The 15,699-nt window shown below is 48.4% G+C and overlaps 1 protein-coding gene across 3 annotated transcripts in view; it reads left to right on the top strand.

Annotated features, from left to right (window-relative positions):
• Positions 1–15,699, top strand: part of ATP2B2 (ATPase plasma membrane Ca2+ transporting 2) — a 166,925-nt gene that overhangs the window by 70,023 nt on the left and 81,203 nt on the right. For all 3 annotated transcript variants that reach the window (XM_081160201.1, XM_081160203.1, XM_081160202.1), the window contains exons 3-4: positions 7,538–7,735; positions 15,265–15,522. In XM_081160201.1, coding sequence (XP_081016327.1) covers positions 7,538–7,735; positions 15,265–15,522 — 456 coding nt within the window. The remainder of the gene's footprint in view (positions 1–7,537; positions 7,736–15,264; positions 15,523–15,699) is intronic.

The raw sequence follows: 15,699 nt of genomic DNA, 5'->3' as shown, positions 1-15,699 counted from the left end.
ATGAGAACATTCAAAAGGGGCTCAACCTACTGGGGAGGAGGCAGATTCACCTAAAGGAAGGGCTGAGTTAGGTGCAAAGCAGGGAGGAGCATGCCAAGCAGAGGGAACAGTACATGCAAAGGCCCTGAGACAGGAAAGCACTTGTATTGGAGCCACAGAAAAGAGGCTGGTGTCACTGGTAGAGAAGAGATGTGACATCAGAAGAAAGCAAGGGCCACACTGTGCAGGGCCTTCCAGATCTTGGTAAGGAAAATGGATTTTCTCTCTGTGCAGGGATACTTTTAGAGCATCCCTCTGGCCGCTGGGTATAGAATGGATTGAAGGTGAGAGTAGGGAAACCAGTGAGATGGCTACTGAAGCCATCCTAGACTAATGCAGGTGTGATGAAGGGGAGTGGTCATACCTGAGATAAGTGTTTGTTTGGATGGATGTACACAGCTAATAAGTGATGAAGCCAAGATTTTAACCCAGGAGTATTTGTCCCCATGTCCACTCTCTCCAAAGATTATATGGAAACAAACCTATACTTTCTTACAATACGGACTGATTTCCCCCTTTAAATTAAACTTTCAATTATTCACATAAAACATGAACACATTATCTTGGTTAAAATTAAAATATTTCAGTCAAAGCTAAAATCTCCTTGGCCACTGAAATTAATCATAGTACCCTTTCCCCTCCTCAGAAGTCCCACCTTCATGTTTTTGGAGCAGATCCTTACAGACCTTTTGCTACATATTTATATATACGTGTACCTATAGAAAATATAAACTATTGTTTTGTTGCATTTACTGTTTTATATAAATGGAATCAAACTATACATACTGCTCTGCAACTTTTTTTTTCACTCAACAGTTTGTCTTGGAAAGCCTTCTAGGCTAGTACACATATATGGATCTCATTTTTTTTTTAAACTGTTGCATAGTATTTTATGGACTGGATGTACCACAGTTTATTTAGCCCACTTACTTTCCAAAGACAGAAATGCATTTTTCTATAAATGTAGCTTTTGAAGGGCTTGTGGATTTTTTTTTTCTTTTAAAATATAAGACTTTTATTTATGCTAATGGAGGAACCCACACCACAGTGACAACACAAATATTTAGCAACACCCAGCCTGGTGACTAAGTTTTCCCATTTCCCTTCAGGTGCTTGGCATCCCTGGGAGCTAGCTCTTGTCCATTGCCAAGTCTCTGTTTATAGCAAAAGGCTGTCTCGAGAGCAACAAGGAGAATGGTGGAATTTTCAGCTTTGATTTCAGTGCTGGGTTCTGCAGCAGGCAGTCTGGCATGGTATGAAAAGAGTACAGCTATGGAACCTCAAAGTCCTGGGTTCAAATTCTGGTTCTAGTTGTGTGACCCTGAGTAAGTCACTTTTCCTCTCTGAACCTCAGTTTGTCCACCCTTAAAATGAAGTTTATAATCCCAACCCTATAGAATGGCCAGGATTAAATGCAAGTCACATGTGTAAAGTGATGGTCATATAAGAGCACATACATGTGCATTTATCAGTCCCCTTGCTCCCCCCACCACAGTTCCAGTGTAGTGGGGGGGTAGCTCCTGCATCTCTGAAGGGATCACTCAAGGTCACAGAACAATGAGAACACAGGAATACTCTGCCACTGCTGCCGATGCATTGGGGGGTGGCATTTGAGGAAACAGATTTTTCTGCCCAGATTCTAGACACCAACTGTGTGCCAGGCACTGCCCATATTGCACCTCCTTTCATCTTCACCCCACAGGGCAGAGCTAGGTTGCTCTTCTCCAATTTGGGGATGAGGAGACTGAGAGGGAACTCCACTTGCCCAAGGTTTCAGTAAGCTGCAGAGTGAAGACTGGTGCTACACCCACTCTGCCTCCACAGCTGTCCTGGGAGACCGAAGGCAGCAGCTCTGCAGAGCACCCCCTCCTGGAGGAATAGGGAAGAGCCTCTCGTGATGACATCTGTGTCCAACCATCGAGACTCCTGCACAGAAGGGGAGAAAAACAGCTTTTCTGATCTCCATTTTTCCAAGGAGATGAAATAAAGGCTTCTCAGAAGTTGCCTCAGGACATTCTGAATCAAGTCTCTTAAATGACAAAGAGAGAGCATATGAAATGGTCATAATTTTTGTGCAATAAGGTTCAGTTCTTTAAAGTTCACGAGCAAGATGAGTGTCCCCTCCCTTGGTGAGTCAGGAGTCAGGAGTCCAGCCCTGTCTCTGCAGCTGGATCACCCCGTATCTGGGCCAAGTCATTTCCTCGTCTCTCAATTTTCCCACCTGTCAGATAGGGTGAGGCTGCCTGGCCAGGGGACTTGTCTTGTTCTAACAGCGGGGGAACCAAGGGGAAAGGACTAGGGGAGCTTTAAGGGTAGGGCTGTCATATATAACAAAGAAAAATACAGGATATCCAGTTAAATTTGAATTTCAGATAAATAGCAACTAATTTTTAGTATAAGTTGTATCCCATGTAATATTGGGGACATACTAATAATGAAACGTTAATTATTTTTTGTTTCTCTGAAATTCAAATTTAGCTGGACGTTTATATTTTTTATGGCAAACATATTGAGGGCCTCCAGCTCCACTGGACATCCCCCCATTCTTCGGTACAGATAACTGATATTTTCATAGCTTCAAGATGAGCCCCTGGCCACCCACCTTTCAACCAGATCCCCACCACCAGCTCCTAAACTCCCCCCATACCCACTTCCCTGCCCACATTGAAATTCTGGAGCCATGAGCTAAGAGGTTTTGTGGGTCTAAGAATTCCTGCCGTGGAAAGTGGGGTGGAAATTCAGCCTGACTTGGGGAAAAGACAAGTGGTGCATTTAAATCAATGGAGAAATTTATGTCCACATATGTGTCAAGATGGTTAGAGGGACAGTGTCTGGGGTGTTTACAAGTAACTGGTTTCATTCTGTGCCATGTCCATGTGCACATAAACTAGTGGACACCATGTCCACATGTTTACAGAGAAACCGGCCCGTGCTGTGGCCATGTGGTTAAATGCTGCATCCACAGCTGTGTGCCACATCTGCATGCACCTGTGCATGGCCAGATGCTGGTTCTGTGTGTGTCATCACCCGTAATGGACCCATAGAAAAGCCCCCTGGGGCTGACATATCAGAAAGACACCCCTCACCCTGCACCCTGCCCATCAGGAACCATCAACACCCTGATGCGATTGTAAACTCCAGGCACTGGACAATAGCCATCAGATTTGCTCTGAACTTAGAGCAGCTGCCCAGACAGACACAAACCACGGGGACGCCCACACTGGGCACTTTTCCCACGGTGGCATTGTTGAGCCCATGTTTGTTAAATGGCTCTTACAAGAGGCCCTCTGGGTGACCTCAGCACCCGCAACTCCATGTCTGGTCCCCAGTGAGGCAGGAGAGGGAGGGGGGTTTCCTGAGGGCCTACTGTGTGCTGGCATAAACAGCCTCCTCTAGGGAATGGTGGCGGGGAGGGTATCAGAATAGCAGCTCATACTTATCAAGCTCTCACGGCGTGCCAGGTGCCAGGTGCCAGCTCCTGCACATTAGATGTGCTTCCTCCACCCACTGACTCTGTGAGTACATGCTCCCAAGTTGCATGTGGGGAAGCTAAGGCCCAGAGAGGGGATGTCACCTGCCCAAGGTCACAAAGCTGGGAAGTAGCAACTCTCAGACTTACGTATCTCCTCCCATTCATTGTTTTGTCTTGAAAGTTGTGAATTCCCCAAACATCCCAACAGCAATGCCTTTGTAAACTGCCCACTCTCCCTGGCCTCTGACAGGGTGCGAGCACATGGATTCCCCTCCCACAGGCAGCCCCGTACCACATACCTGCATGTGCCCAGGCCTGCGCACGGACACACAGCCACACCTGAGTGTGTGCATACCTGCACAGACGCCTCTCCCACGTTCTCCATCACACTTCTACCTTCTGGGGGACCTCACGGGCACCACCTGGTTTGAATCTTGTTTCTGTTTTTTAAATGCATGCAGCACAGCCATGGAGACTCCTTTGGTTATCATGGAAAACACTTGCAATTTGTTTCATCTGAAATGTCTAAGTCCCACAGAGTGACAGGATCAGGCCCGTATGAATCAATGACTCATGTCAGCTTAATCAGGGAAGGTCGATATAGGGCATTTGTTCTGAGCAGACACAGCTGACCTCTGACTAGATCAGGCTGGAGTGGGGCAGGTATGAGCACTGAGCTCTGTGGCAAGAGGCCTGACTCAGTAGCCTTCCCAACAGAAGGACCCTGTGCCTCAGTGTACACACCTGCATAATGGGGTGATTATAATAGAAGAAAAGGGTTTTACAGTTCACAAAGCACTGTCAGAGCCTTGGTTCTGTCTGATCCTCAAGTGAGATAGCCTAAGCCCCCCCCACACACACACACACACATGCAGAGGGTGAGTGATGTACTCAAGGTCACACAGAAAAGATGCACTTAAACCAGGTGTCAGGACCAAGGTAGGATGTGTTGTGGCTGTGTCGGTGGGTTCTGATATATCTAAGACAGTGGCAATGCCAACAGAAAGACCTGGGAGACACCTTCCAGGACCAGAGTAACAGGAGGAGTGATAGTGTGCTAGTTAGTGGTAGTGTGGTAGTTAGTAGTATAGTACTTAATAGTAGTGGTGGTAGTTAGTGGTAACAACTGTATCTATCATTTATGAGCGCCTACTGTGCCAGGCACTATTTACACATATCATATTCCTGATCTTCCATCCATTCTGCAAGACACTTATACTTTTATCCCATTTTACAGAGGTGGAAACCGAGGCTCAGAGTGGGAAATGATTTGCCCAAGGCACCGACTCTGAACCAAAGAGCAGCTGGGATTTGAACCCAGCTCTGAAGTTGCTGGAAACAAGGGCCTGGTTCCTACCCACCCCACCTCTGGAAACAGCCTTCCGTCCGCTCACTCCTACCTTCCCCCTTGCCACTGCCCTTGCAGCCATGACCTCCTGCCCCCCGCATCTGAGGGAGCAGTTGGTTTTCACAGTAGCCCTCAGCAGTCTATGGAGAGTCTCAGGGACATGATTACTGTGCTTACTTTTTACTTGAAGTCATCTGCTCAGGCAGTGGACAGGTACACTCAGCCATGTGACAATCCCCAGATATCAAACAGCTTCAGAGGGCAAAGTTTACTCCAGCTCCCACTGAGGGTTGAAAAAATTTTCCAGGATCCCTTTGCTGAAAACAAGGATGCTCAGCTGGCTGGCCTGGAAAATTCACCCTGAGGCCCTCCCAATGGCCACTTTTTCTTCTAAGCTCACCCAGTTATACTTCTTCCAGGAAACCCTTCCCGGCAGCCCAAACTTCCCCACTGTAGTGTCCCCAACATACAGAACTATGTTTGGCTTATAGTAGGTGCTCAATAAATATTTGTTGATTGTTGAAATGAGCACGTGGACGGTTGGATGCATGCCATCTAATACAGCCTAACTACGTTCTCTACTTTGAGAGGGGCTGAGTAGAGGAGGAGGGGGAACTCGGGCTTCTTTAAATAAGAGGCTCCTGAGTACCTGGGGCCCTGGCATCTGGTGACAGGATGCCCATGGCCAGTAGTCCAGAGTCTACATCCACCCCCTTTCCTTCCTCCCTACATCATCCATCCACCTTCAGCTCACCTATGAGGACGCCCTTCCCTCTATCCCTGAAAGAACCTAAGCTGGCACTCACTGTCCCCCTGAGCTTTCCTTAACTGGAAATATGTCCCCAGAGCCAAGGTGGGACCAATGTTCGGGTCAGAGAACTTCCAATCACAATTTCCAGCTCCTGGAAGTCCAAGCACATCCCCTTGAGCCAGACAACAGGATGTTTATGTGGAAGAGCCTGAGTTTTTAATGTTTGCGACAAATTTCCATTTGTTTAAAACACAGTGCCAACCAAACAAAACCCCTCTGATGGCCTGAGGGTACCATTTGTAGCACTCACGGCTGGATCCAAAGCAGCTATGAAGAGAGAGAGAGGAAAGCAGTCCAAACAGTGAAATTAGGGAACTGGCAGAGGCAAAGGCTTAAAAGCTGGGGTGGAAAATACAGTTTGTGTCCAGGACAGCTGGATAGAGATGAACTTTGGGGCAAGGATTCCTCAAATATCCAATGACAGCCAGCAGCCGTTACAACAAATAATTCCTTAACAACCAAAGTCCCCCACTTGGCTTTGCCACTCTGCACTTGGCTTTCTCCTTTTATGTAATATATAGAACACACAAATTGCAACTCCAAGCTCTAGAATACTTTTTACTGTGAAGGCACTTACCACACCTTTGCAGGTTAGAGAGCATTCACATACATTCCTCCTCAAATAGCTCAGCATAGTCTAGGGATTATTTGCTCCCATTTTATTGATGACAAAACTGAGTCTCTGAAGGACGAAACAACTGCCCCAAGTTCATCCACAAATCTAACTCCTGTCCCAGTGCTTTGCCCTTTGCCTCTTGCACACAAAAAAACTCACATTTGAAAACTCACAACCCCACACAGGGTCCGATATCAATTCCTGGGCATTTGTGTTTCTGAATTTTCAGGGCCTGGCTGGCCTTGTCCAGCAATATTTGACACACTGTATTAATTTTTAATATGCTAAATGGTGAGGTACTCTTTAATCTAACTTGAATCACCAACACCATTCATCTCTCACACCAGCCTCAGTTATTTCCGCTCCTCAAACTAGTCATGTTGATTTTCAGGCAGAAGGCAGCAAGACCATGCATTTGCACTCCTGGGAAGGGGTGACAGGTGGACCTGGTGGGCTGTCCCACCTGTAGGTCCTCAAAATACTGTCTTTAGATACAAAATATCAGAGCTACCAGCTCCAGCCTTCAGCCAAGCCAATCCTTCATGTTACATGTGCGGAAACTGAGACCCAGAGAGACGTGGCTTGTGTGCAGTCCCACAGCCCTTCTGCTTGTGCCTAGCCTCACCTTGACTGCCCTCCTCCCCACCTTAGTGAAATCCCACCCGCCCAGTCTTCCTCCTCCAGGAGGTAGTGATGCATTACCCACACCACCTAAAGCTAGACAGTAATAGTTCAGCATCCTCCCCTGGTGCCAGGCAAAGCAGACTTTACACAAGGCATCCTGCTGCAGCCTTACCCCACCCCTGTGAAGTAGGCCGTGCTGTTGCGCACATTTTATAGATGGGGAAACTGAGGCACTAAGAGTCACTTACCCAGCAATGGCTCTGGGCTTTCCTTGGCTTGTGGCTGCATCACTACAATCTCTACTCTTCCCTCAGTGTCTGTATCTTCTCTTCTGTCTCTTACAAGGACACTTGTCATTGGGCTTAGGGCCTATCTGGATAATCCAGGGTGATCTCATCTCAAGATCCTTAATTATATCTGCAAAGACCATTCTCCCAAATAAGATCACATTCACAGGTTCTGGGGAGCGCTGGGCTCTAGGCTCCTGGCTGGTGCCTGCAAGTTTCCTGCTTTGTTTTTGCCCCTTTCTGTCCTTTGCCGCATGGCCAGAACCACTTGAGACAATTCTTGGAACTTGTGTGTCTCCCCTGGGCCCTCCAGGCCAACCTCTCTGCACTCTGTCCACAGGTTTGCCAGGTACCGCTCCAGACCTAGAAAAGAGAAAGCAGATTTTTGGACAAAACTTTATACCTCCTAAGAAGCCAAAAACCTTCCTGCAGCTCGTGTGGGAAGCGCTGCAAGATGTGACGCTGATCATCCTGGAAATTGCGGCCATCATCTCCCTGGGGCTGTCTTTCTACCACCCGCCTGGCGAGAGCAATGAAGGTAAGACAGGGGCCCTTGAACCCCTGCCTCCCTCCCTGCAACATGCGTGCCTGGCCACACCAGAGGGCACTCGGGCTAACAGCCACTGCTCCTTCCAGGTGAGGAAACCAAGGCCCAAGGATCAGGGCCTCACCCACAACCAATCACTGGCGGAGCCAAACTCCAGAGCTCAAAGCCCTGCCCCCTGTGTTCCTGTGACATGCAAAGGCTAGACCAACAATAGTAATAATTATAGTGATCATTTATTGAGCACTTACAGCATGCCAAACTCTGGGCTGAGGTGTTGTCCTCCTAACAACCCCATGAGGTAGGGTCCATGATTATGCCCATTTTAAAGACATGGAACCAAGGCACAGAGAAGTGCATTAACTTGCTTCAGGTCACCCAGCTAATAAAGAGTCCTTAGGTTTTGCAGTGGAGCTTGTTAGAAAAACTGCTGCCCAGACCCCTCCCTGAGAGAGTCTGGTTCTATTGGACAGAGTCCAAGTGAGGGTAGTTCCGGATGTATATCCAGACTGCTCTCTGAGCGCTCCCCACTCTCACATCTGAGGACAAAGCCCCCAGATTGCTTACCTGGTGGGCTGCATTTCCATGCTCTTTGATTTGGCAGTGCTTCAGCCCCATTCACAGAGATCCCTCTCAAGTCCCCTGCCCTCTGCATGCTCTAGCCTCTGGGGGACCCTCCAAAGCTGGGCTTCTCCTCAGAACCCCAAGTCACTCACTCCGTGAGGCATGCAACTATGAAAAAATTCATACACTGAATATTCTAGAACAGGGATTGCGAACTACAGCCCATGGGCCAAATTGGGCTCCCTTTCCTGTTTTTGTATGGCCCATGAGCTAAGATTGGTTTTTACATTTTTTAATGGTTGGAAAAAATCAAAATAATACTTTGTGACATTTGACTTTTACATGAAATTCCTACTTCATTGTGTAAAAATAAAGCTTTATTGGAACACTTCCATTTCTTTTTCATATTTTCTGTGGCTGCTTTCCCACTACAATGGCAGAGTCAAGTGGCTGTGACAAAGATTATGTGGCCCACAAGGCCTAAAATATTTACTAGCTGGCCTTTTACAGAGAAAGTTTGCCAACCTCTGTCCAGAAGGTCAGGATGGGAAGTTTTGCCTCAAGAAAACCATTCTCCTTCTCCCTAACCCCTCGCCTCTGAGCAGGGAGGGAGAAGGAAATGGTTGAAGACCTCACTTCTAAGCCGTGTGACCTTAAGCAAATCACTTTCCTTCTCTGATCCTCAGTTTCCTCTTCTGCAAAACAGGCAAGTGATCCCACCTGGAAGGGTTATGAGGAGGTGATGAAGGGGCTTGTGGCCAGTGTCTGACAGCCTGGCGCATAGCAGGTGCCCAGTGGGTGCTGGCCCTACTGCCGCCATGGGTGTGGCTGCCCTGGGCTTCCTTCTCTGCTTCTCCCTCTTGTATCTCATCTTTTGTGCCTCACATGAGAAGGACTGTAGTCCCTGCACCCCTCCTCCCCTTCATGTCCCCAACCCGGGTGGGATGCACACACTGTGGGGCTGATGCTGAGTGCATGTTCCAATGTGAGGAGGCTCAGTCTTGAGAAGGCACCCCAAACTCTGTTCCAGGTCTGAATGGGGGCACTGCTCTGTGGGCAAAGGAAGCACCAGCTCACTCACCCTGGGAGGGTTCTGGAGCAAACCCACCCTTTTCAAAGTCAGGGCTTAGGACTCCTAATGGAAAACCTGGACCTCCACCCAACCTTTAATTCCAGAAACTGAGCACCTGCTCAGGGCTAGGGATTTAGCAACTCCATGACTGCTTTCCTTTGTGATGGCAAAGTCTTTTAAATCTTTACACACGATAGACAGGTACACACCTACTATGGAATATATGGATTCACATAAGATATATTGTTTTGTTGTTAGGATTTTGTAATCTGATTTTTCATTAGTAGGATATTATAAACACTTGCTTTTGTTATTAATTATTACTTGACGTTTTCTAATGAATGTGCTGCATAAGTAGATTATCGTGCTAGGTTCGCTGCTGCAGGTGAGCAAATAAAAAGGGAATGGCATGTAAGAAATCATCATTACAAGCCTCGCTTCCTCCAGTGCAGAGGTGGTATCCGAAGTTCCCTGAACACTTGTTTCCGCCCTCCCCTCCCTAGCCAGAGTTCCCCGGGAAACCAGATAACCAAAGCTTTAAGTCAACTGCCTCAATTTTATACATAATATTACTAAGTTGATTTTTTTTTTAATGACCTCTTTCCAAAAAGGGTTTAAAGACCTAAGAAGGACATATCTCATAAAAGGTCAAATAGAAAGCCAGACAGAAAAGGAATGGAAGCAAATAAAATCTGTTTGCTGCCATGATTAGGATATAAATTTGATTTTGAGGTTCCTGGCAGCCAAGGCAGAAAGGGAATTAGGATGATTTGCATAGCTCAGATTATCAACAGGAGGGAAAACGGTTCTTTAGGAAGATAGCACGCCCCCTGACAATGAATTCTGGGATGAACTGTCACATAGGACATTATAAAAGATGAATAATGGGCAGCATTGCCCTGGCTGGTGTGGCTAAGTGATTAGAGCATTAGCCTGTGCATCGAAGGATCATGGGTTTGATTCCTGGTCAAGGGCATGTACCTGGGTTGCAGGTTCAATCCCAGGCCCCCGTTGGGACCCTTACAGGAGGCAACCAATTGATGTGTCTCTCTCACAGCAATGTTTCTCTCTCTCCCTCTCTCTCTCTTTCTCTCTCTCTCCCCCCTCCCTCCCTTTCACTCCCTCTAAAAATCAATGGAAAAAATATCCTAGGGTAAGGATTAACAAAATAATAATAATAATAATGGGCAGCATTCTTTGAATAAGTTTTATAGAAAATGTAGAAGCATATACATGGCTACTTGAATAAACCTTGAACAGAGCTGAGGGAGTGACACAAAAACATAATAATTGTTCTTACTATTTTTATAGCTACTACTAGTTGAGAGCTTTTACAGTAGTTCATTTGATCCTCACAACAACCCTGTGGATAGGTGCTATTATTATCCAGGAAACCGGGGCCCTGAGATAGGAAATGACTTGCTCCGTCACACTCTAGGGAGCACAGAACCATGACTCAGACAGAGACGCTCTGGCTTCTGAGCCCTGGCTCCTCTCCCTCAGAATGAGACGGGCTGAGGCTGTGCCAGCTGAATAACTGACCTCATGTGACCCAATTAAGTGCAAGACCAGAACTCAGAGGCAAGTGGTGGAGGGGGTGCAGTGGCAGCTCCCGGTGCGGGCCGGGGAGAGCCTTCCCAGAGCCCTCCAATCCGATGGCTGCGATCGCCCCATCTTTAAGGGGTGGAAACCAGGCCCAGAGTGAGGAAGGACTTGCCTAATGTCACACAGCTTGTGCACAGTAGGGCTGGGTTTGATATCCAAGTCTTCTGGTTCTTTTCACTGCCCCTCCCTGCTTCCAGCTAAGTGCAGACCACACTCTGGGTCCATGAGGGCAGCTGAGCACACTCTAGCCCCACAGAGTGCAGTTCCTGAACTTTGTGACGATACTTATGCCTCCCTGACACCCAGGCCCTGGCCTGAGCTCTCAGCTCTGGACTGTTGATGCTGCCAGAACCACCTCCTGCCAAGTCAGACACTGGCTTCGCTGGTTGTGTAAAAAATGATGCTGGTGATGGACTCAAGGCTATAGAGAGCCTTGCAGCACCCACAGCCCTTTCCTTTCTTGGCTCGGAGATCTCTACACACTTGTCGGAGGTGACACAGCATGTTTGTGGCAGGACTGAGATTGACTCACCCAATGCTTCCTACTCCTTGCTCATAACAGCTTCCCTAGTGCCAAAGTGCCAGCAGAGTGACAGGTACATAGTAGGTTCTTAGAAAATGTTTGTGGCTTGACCATTTTTTAGGTCCCTTATTCAATGCCAGGCCCTGGTAACCATCTAGGAGGTAGCTTCCCCATTTTACCGGTTAACAAGCAGAGGGAGGCCCAGAGAAGCCCCATAGGTTCCCCAAGGTCACACAGAGTGAGAGACCACACCCTAAAGAACTCCAGCTCCAGAGAAAGCAGCTGTAGTTTCCCCAGACCCTGTGGTCACAATCTCTAGATCCTGTCCCTGCTCCAGGGTCAGGGTCCCTAGAGCTCTCAGCAAGGCCTGCCCACTCCCTTTATTTCCCTTCCTGGCCAATTCACTCTGATTGCACTAGGGGCAGCAGGAGCTTTTCCCGGGTCCAGCAGCTCCCGGTGGCTGAAGACCTAACCCAGAGATCCTCACCCTCACTTTCTGACCATTCCAAGGCACCATGTAACCATCAGACATTTCTCAGGAGATAAAAGCTAATGGGCTCTTGCTGGCAGAGTGAGTGCCCTTACGGGCCCAGAGGGCTCCATGGTATCGAATCAGCAAGGGCAGCAGGCAGGGTTGGGAGTCAAGGCAATGGGGTGCGAATCCCACTCAACCACCGTGCCTTGGTTTCCAGAAGCCAGTCCAAGGAGAGCAGCTCATGAAAAGGGGGAGAGGACCAATGTTTATTATGTACCATGTGCCAAGCCCTTACTAGGTCCAGGGCTCACAACATCCCTGGGGTCATCTCACTTTACGAGCGTCCAAACTGAGGCTAAAAGAGGCCAAGTCACTTACTCTTGGTCACACAGCAGACCCTGGGTTTGAAGCCAGGTCTTTCTGCTTCCAGTATCTGAAGGCTTTCCATTGTCCTGGGCTGTCTCCAAGTGTCCTAAATGCTTCGATAACTAATGGGGGGCCCATTGGCGAAGCACACAACAGGGAAAGAACAGCCTTCCCATGTGCAGAGCATGTAGCAGGGCCAGGGGATAACAGAAGTCCTATAAGGTGAAGCACTGGGCTCTGCTTCTCAAATCACTCCCCTGAAGTCCAAGAGAATGCATTTTCATATACTGGTTTCTGTTTCGCAAGGTTCACCTGTGTTTTCCAATTGGGGACATTGGTGGTTTATTGGTGTCATTCATGGTGGTAGTGGGCACCCTAGTTTCCCTCCCCCCTTCATCACATGGTCTGAAATACAGCTGGATCCCTTCTGTAATGTGGGGCTCGCGGCCCCATTCAGGCTGGCTGTGGGACTCAAATGCAATAATATGTGCCAAATGCTGGGCAACAAGAAGCAGCCGCTTTAACTGAGCCTTTACTGTGTGTTCACTGCAGTAGATGCTTTACTTAAAGGCTCACCCTGAGTCCTCTCAACCACACAGAAGGGAGCGCCTGTCCTTAGCTACAATTTGCAGATGAGAAAACCTAGGCACAGCGGCTCAATAGCTGGTTTGTGAGCACACAGCAGTTAAGTAGTACAGCTGGGATTTTAACTCAGGGCTGGCCCAATGTCAGCTATCATCAGCAAGATCGTAAGTATCATTACCACTAAAGGCTGGTCCAATTAAACAGTTTAAAATTACTGGAAAAGTCTTGAAATTCCCAAAGGAGAAAAAAAAGTAGCTTTGACAGACTGAGGAATCTCAGAGGGAAGGTGGGAGGGGGGAGTGGGTAGGGAGAGATTAATCAAAGAACTTATATGTTTATAAGCTTAACCCACAGACACAGACACTGGTCTGGGGAAGGCCTGGGGGTGGGATGGATGCAGGGCAGAGGGGATCAATGGGGGTAAAAAGGGGACATCTGTAATATTTTCAACAATAAAGATAAAAAAACTTAAAAAAAAAAAAAAAAGTAGCTTCAAGAACCCCATACAATGATGTGGTTGTTAACTCTCCTTCAAGGACTGGCTGGTTCAGGGAAAAATGTGGAATTTTCCAGTGACACACGCTTCTGGGCCACATGACTCTATACTGTTCCTAGCCTAGACCCACCAGCTGACCCTGGACCCTCCCAAGAGCTGGGGGCTGAAAAACATTCCCTGGTACCACTTGGCCTTCTTGTCATGTTGTTTCTGTCCCTTGGCTTCCCCAGATGCTCCTGCTGGGGTCTCTTAAAACTGCTGTTCTCTATTCCTTGGGATTGAATTGGAATTCCATACAATTGGTCATAGGTCTATGGCAACATTTTCTACTTTGCCACATGAGGCCAGCATGTGGCAGAGGAGGTGCTGGGCTCAGAGACAGTGGGCAGGCCAGGTCCAGTGTCAGATTCTAGGCCCAGGACTGGATTCAAATACCAGATCTGCTGTGTTACCCCAGGTGAGTCGCTGCCCCTCTCTGATCTGCTTCCCTTTTTTCAGCCAGTTTGAGGATTAAAGTGAATGCTTGGCATATAGCAGGTCTTGCAAATAGCCCAGCCCCTGTGGAAGAGGACTACTCTGAGTTTTCCAGGAGTGGATGGTCAGACATGGAAAGGGCTATTCTTTACCCCCGACCCCACTCCCAGTGGGAAAAAAGGGCCTGAGCTACTCTTGGCTGCAGCAATCACCTTGGCTGTGTCACCTCACCTCTCTGAGTCTCAGTTTCGCTGGTAGTGGGGAAGCAGGAGACAGAATGTGTGGAAGGGCTAGGAAAGGCCCTAGAGCTCAGCACCATGTAGACAGGACTCGCCTTTGAATCTGAGGCCTTTGCATTAAATATGTGCAGTGGTTTTTCTTTTTCTTTTCCACATGGTGGGCCTGGCAGGCCTCAAACAATCTGAGGATCCAGACTGGGAGGTTCAGTGGAGCAAGGGTGTGGGGTGCAGGATCCCTGTAGGTCACACAGAGGCTCGGATGGAGTGTGGGTATCCTCACTGTGTAGTGGGGGCTCAAATCCAACAAGGGCAGAGTAAGAAACTCCTGTGGCTGAGCACAGGCCGGAGCTTTCACCTCCCTTTCCTTGAGCCCAGAAGTGGTCTCAGTGACCTCCTTTTGCAGATAATGATGCTGCAGTTCAGGAAGGACAGTGACTTACCCAGGGTAGTACAGGGACAGCAATGGGGTTAAGACCAGCTCCTCCAAGGGCAGGTCTAGTGCTGTGGCTCCTACCCCCCAGCCTAGAGACCCGCCTCATGGTTGCTGGGAGAATGGAAGGAAACAACAGCAACAAAACTGCATTTTAGACCCTAAAGTGGGTACAACATTGATTGTCACCCTTCTGCTCCATCCTCACTTTTTCTTGTTTCTCTTTAATCAGGCCTCTCCTTTGTGCCAGGTCTGTGCTGGATCCCATGGACCTCACCTCATTAAATTTCAACCCTCACGATGGTCTCCAAGATGAAGAATATTCTTTCTATTTTACAGATGAGAAAACTGAGGTTCAGAGAGGTCAAGTCATTTACCCAAGATCTCACAGAACAAAGACAGAAAACCAGAGTGGCTAAGACAGTAGGCTTTGAAGCCAGATACCCTAGCTCCCCACTTGCCCTTCCTAGCTTAGACAAGTCATTTGGCCTCTCTAAGAAGCTTCAGCTTCCGCATCTGTGAAGTGGGCAGAGTGCTCTGAGATGATGTGTGTGAAGCACTTTGCCCAGGACTTGGCACCCAGACACACTGAATAAATGGATCATGATTACCTGATTATCAGCATTTTTTGCTTGGTAGAGGCCCCTTCTGCCTAGCTGACTCCACACCACCTGCTTCCTTCTGCTCTCTGCAGGATGTGCCACAGCCCAGGCTGGGTCAGAGGATGAAGGGGAGGCAGAGGCAGGCTGGATTGAGGGGGCTGCCATCCTTCTCTCAGTCATCTGTGTGGTCCTGGTCACGGCCTTCAATGACTGGAGCAAAGAGAAGCAGTTCCGGGGCCTGCAGAGCCGCATCGAGCAGGAGCAGAAGTTCACCGTGGTCCGGGCTGGCCAGGTGGTCCAGATCCCTGTGGCTGAGATTGTGGTTGGGGACATCGCCCAAATCAAATATGGTAAGTGTCCCAGCCACAGAGCTAGGTGCTAGAGCTGGAGCAGAGGTGGGGCAGGCCAAGTAGACCCAAAAAGGCTGGCCCGGGGAAGGGGGTGGGTCCCTGAAGGCAGATCCCAAGCCAAGATGTCTTCTGAGATCCTTTGAAAATAGAAGGCTATTTCCTGGAGGGGGTAGGATT

Source organism: Miniopterus schreibersii (assembly GCF_964146895.1).
Source record: "Miniopterus schreibersii genome assembly, chromosome: 15".
NCBI classification, from domain to species: domain Eukaryota; kingdom Metazoa; phylum Chordata; class Mammalia; order Chiroptera; family Miniopteridae; genus Miniopterus; species Miniopterus schreibersii.
The sequence above is the reverse complement of the archived record's forward strand: the minus strand, read 5'-3'. Positions and strand labels throughout refer to the sequence as shown.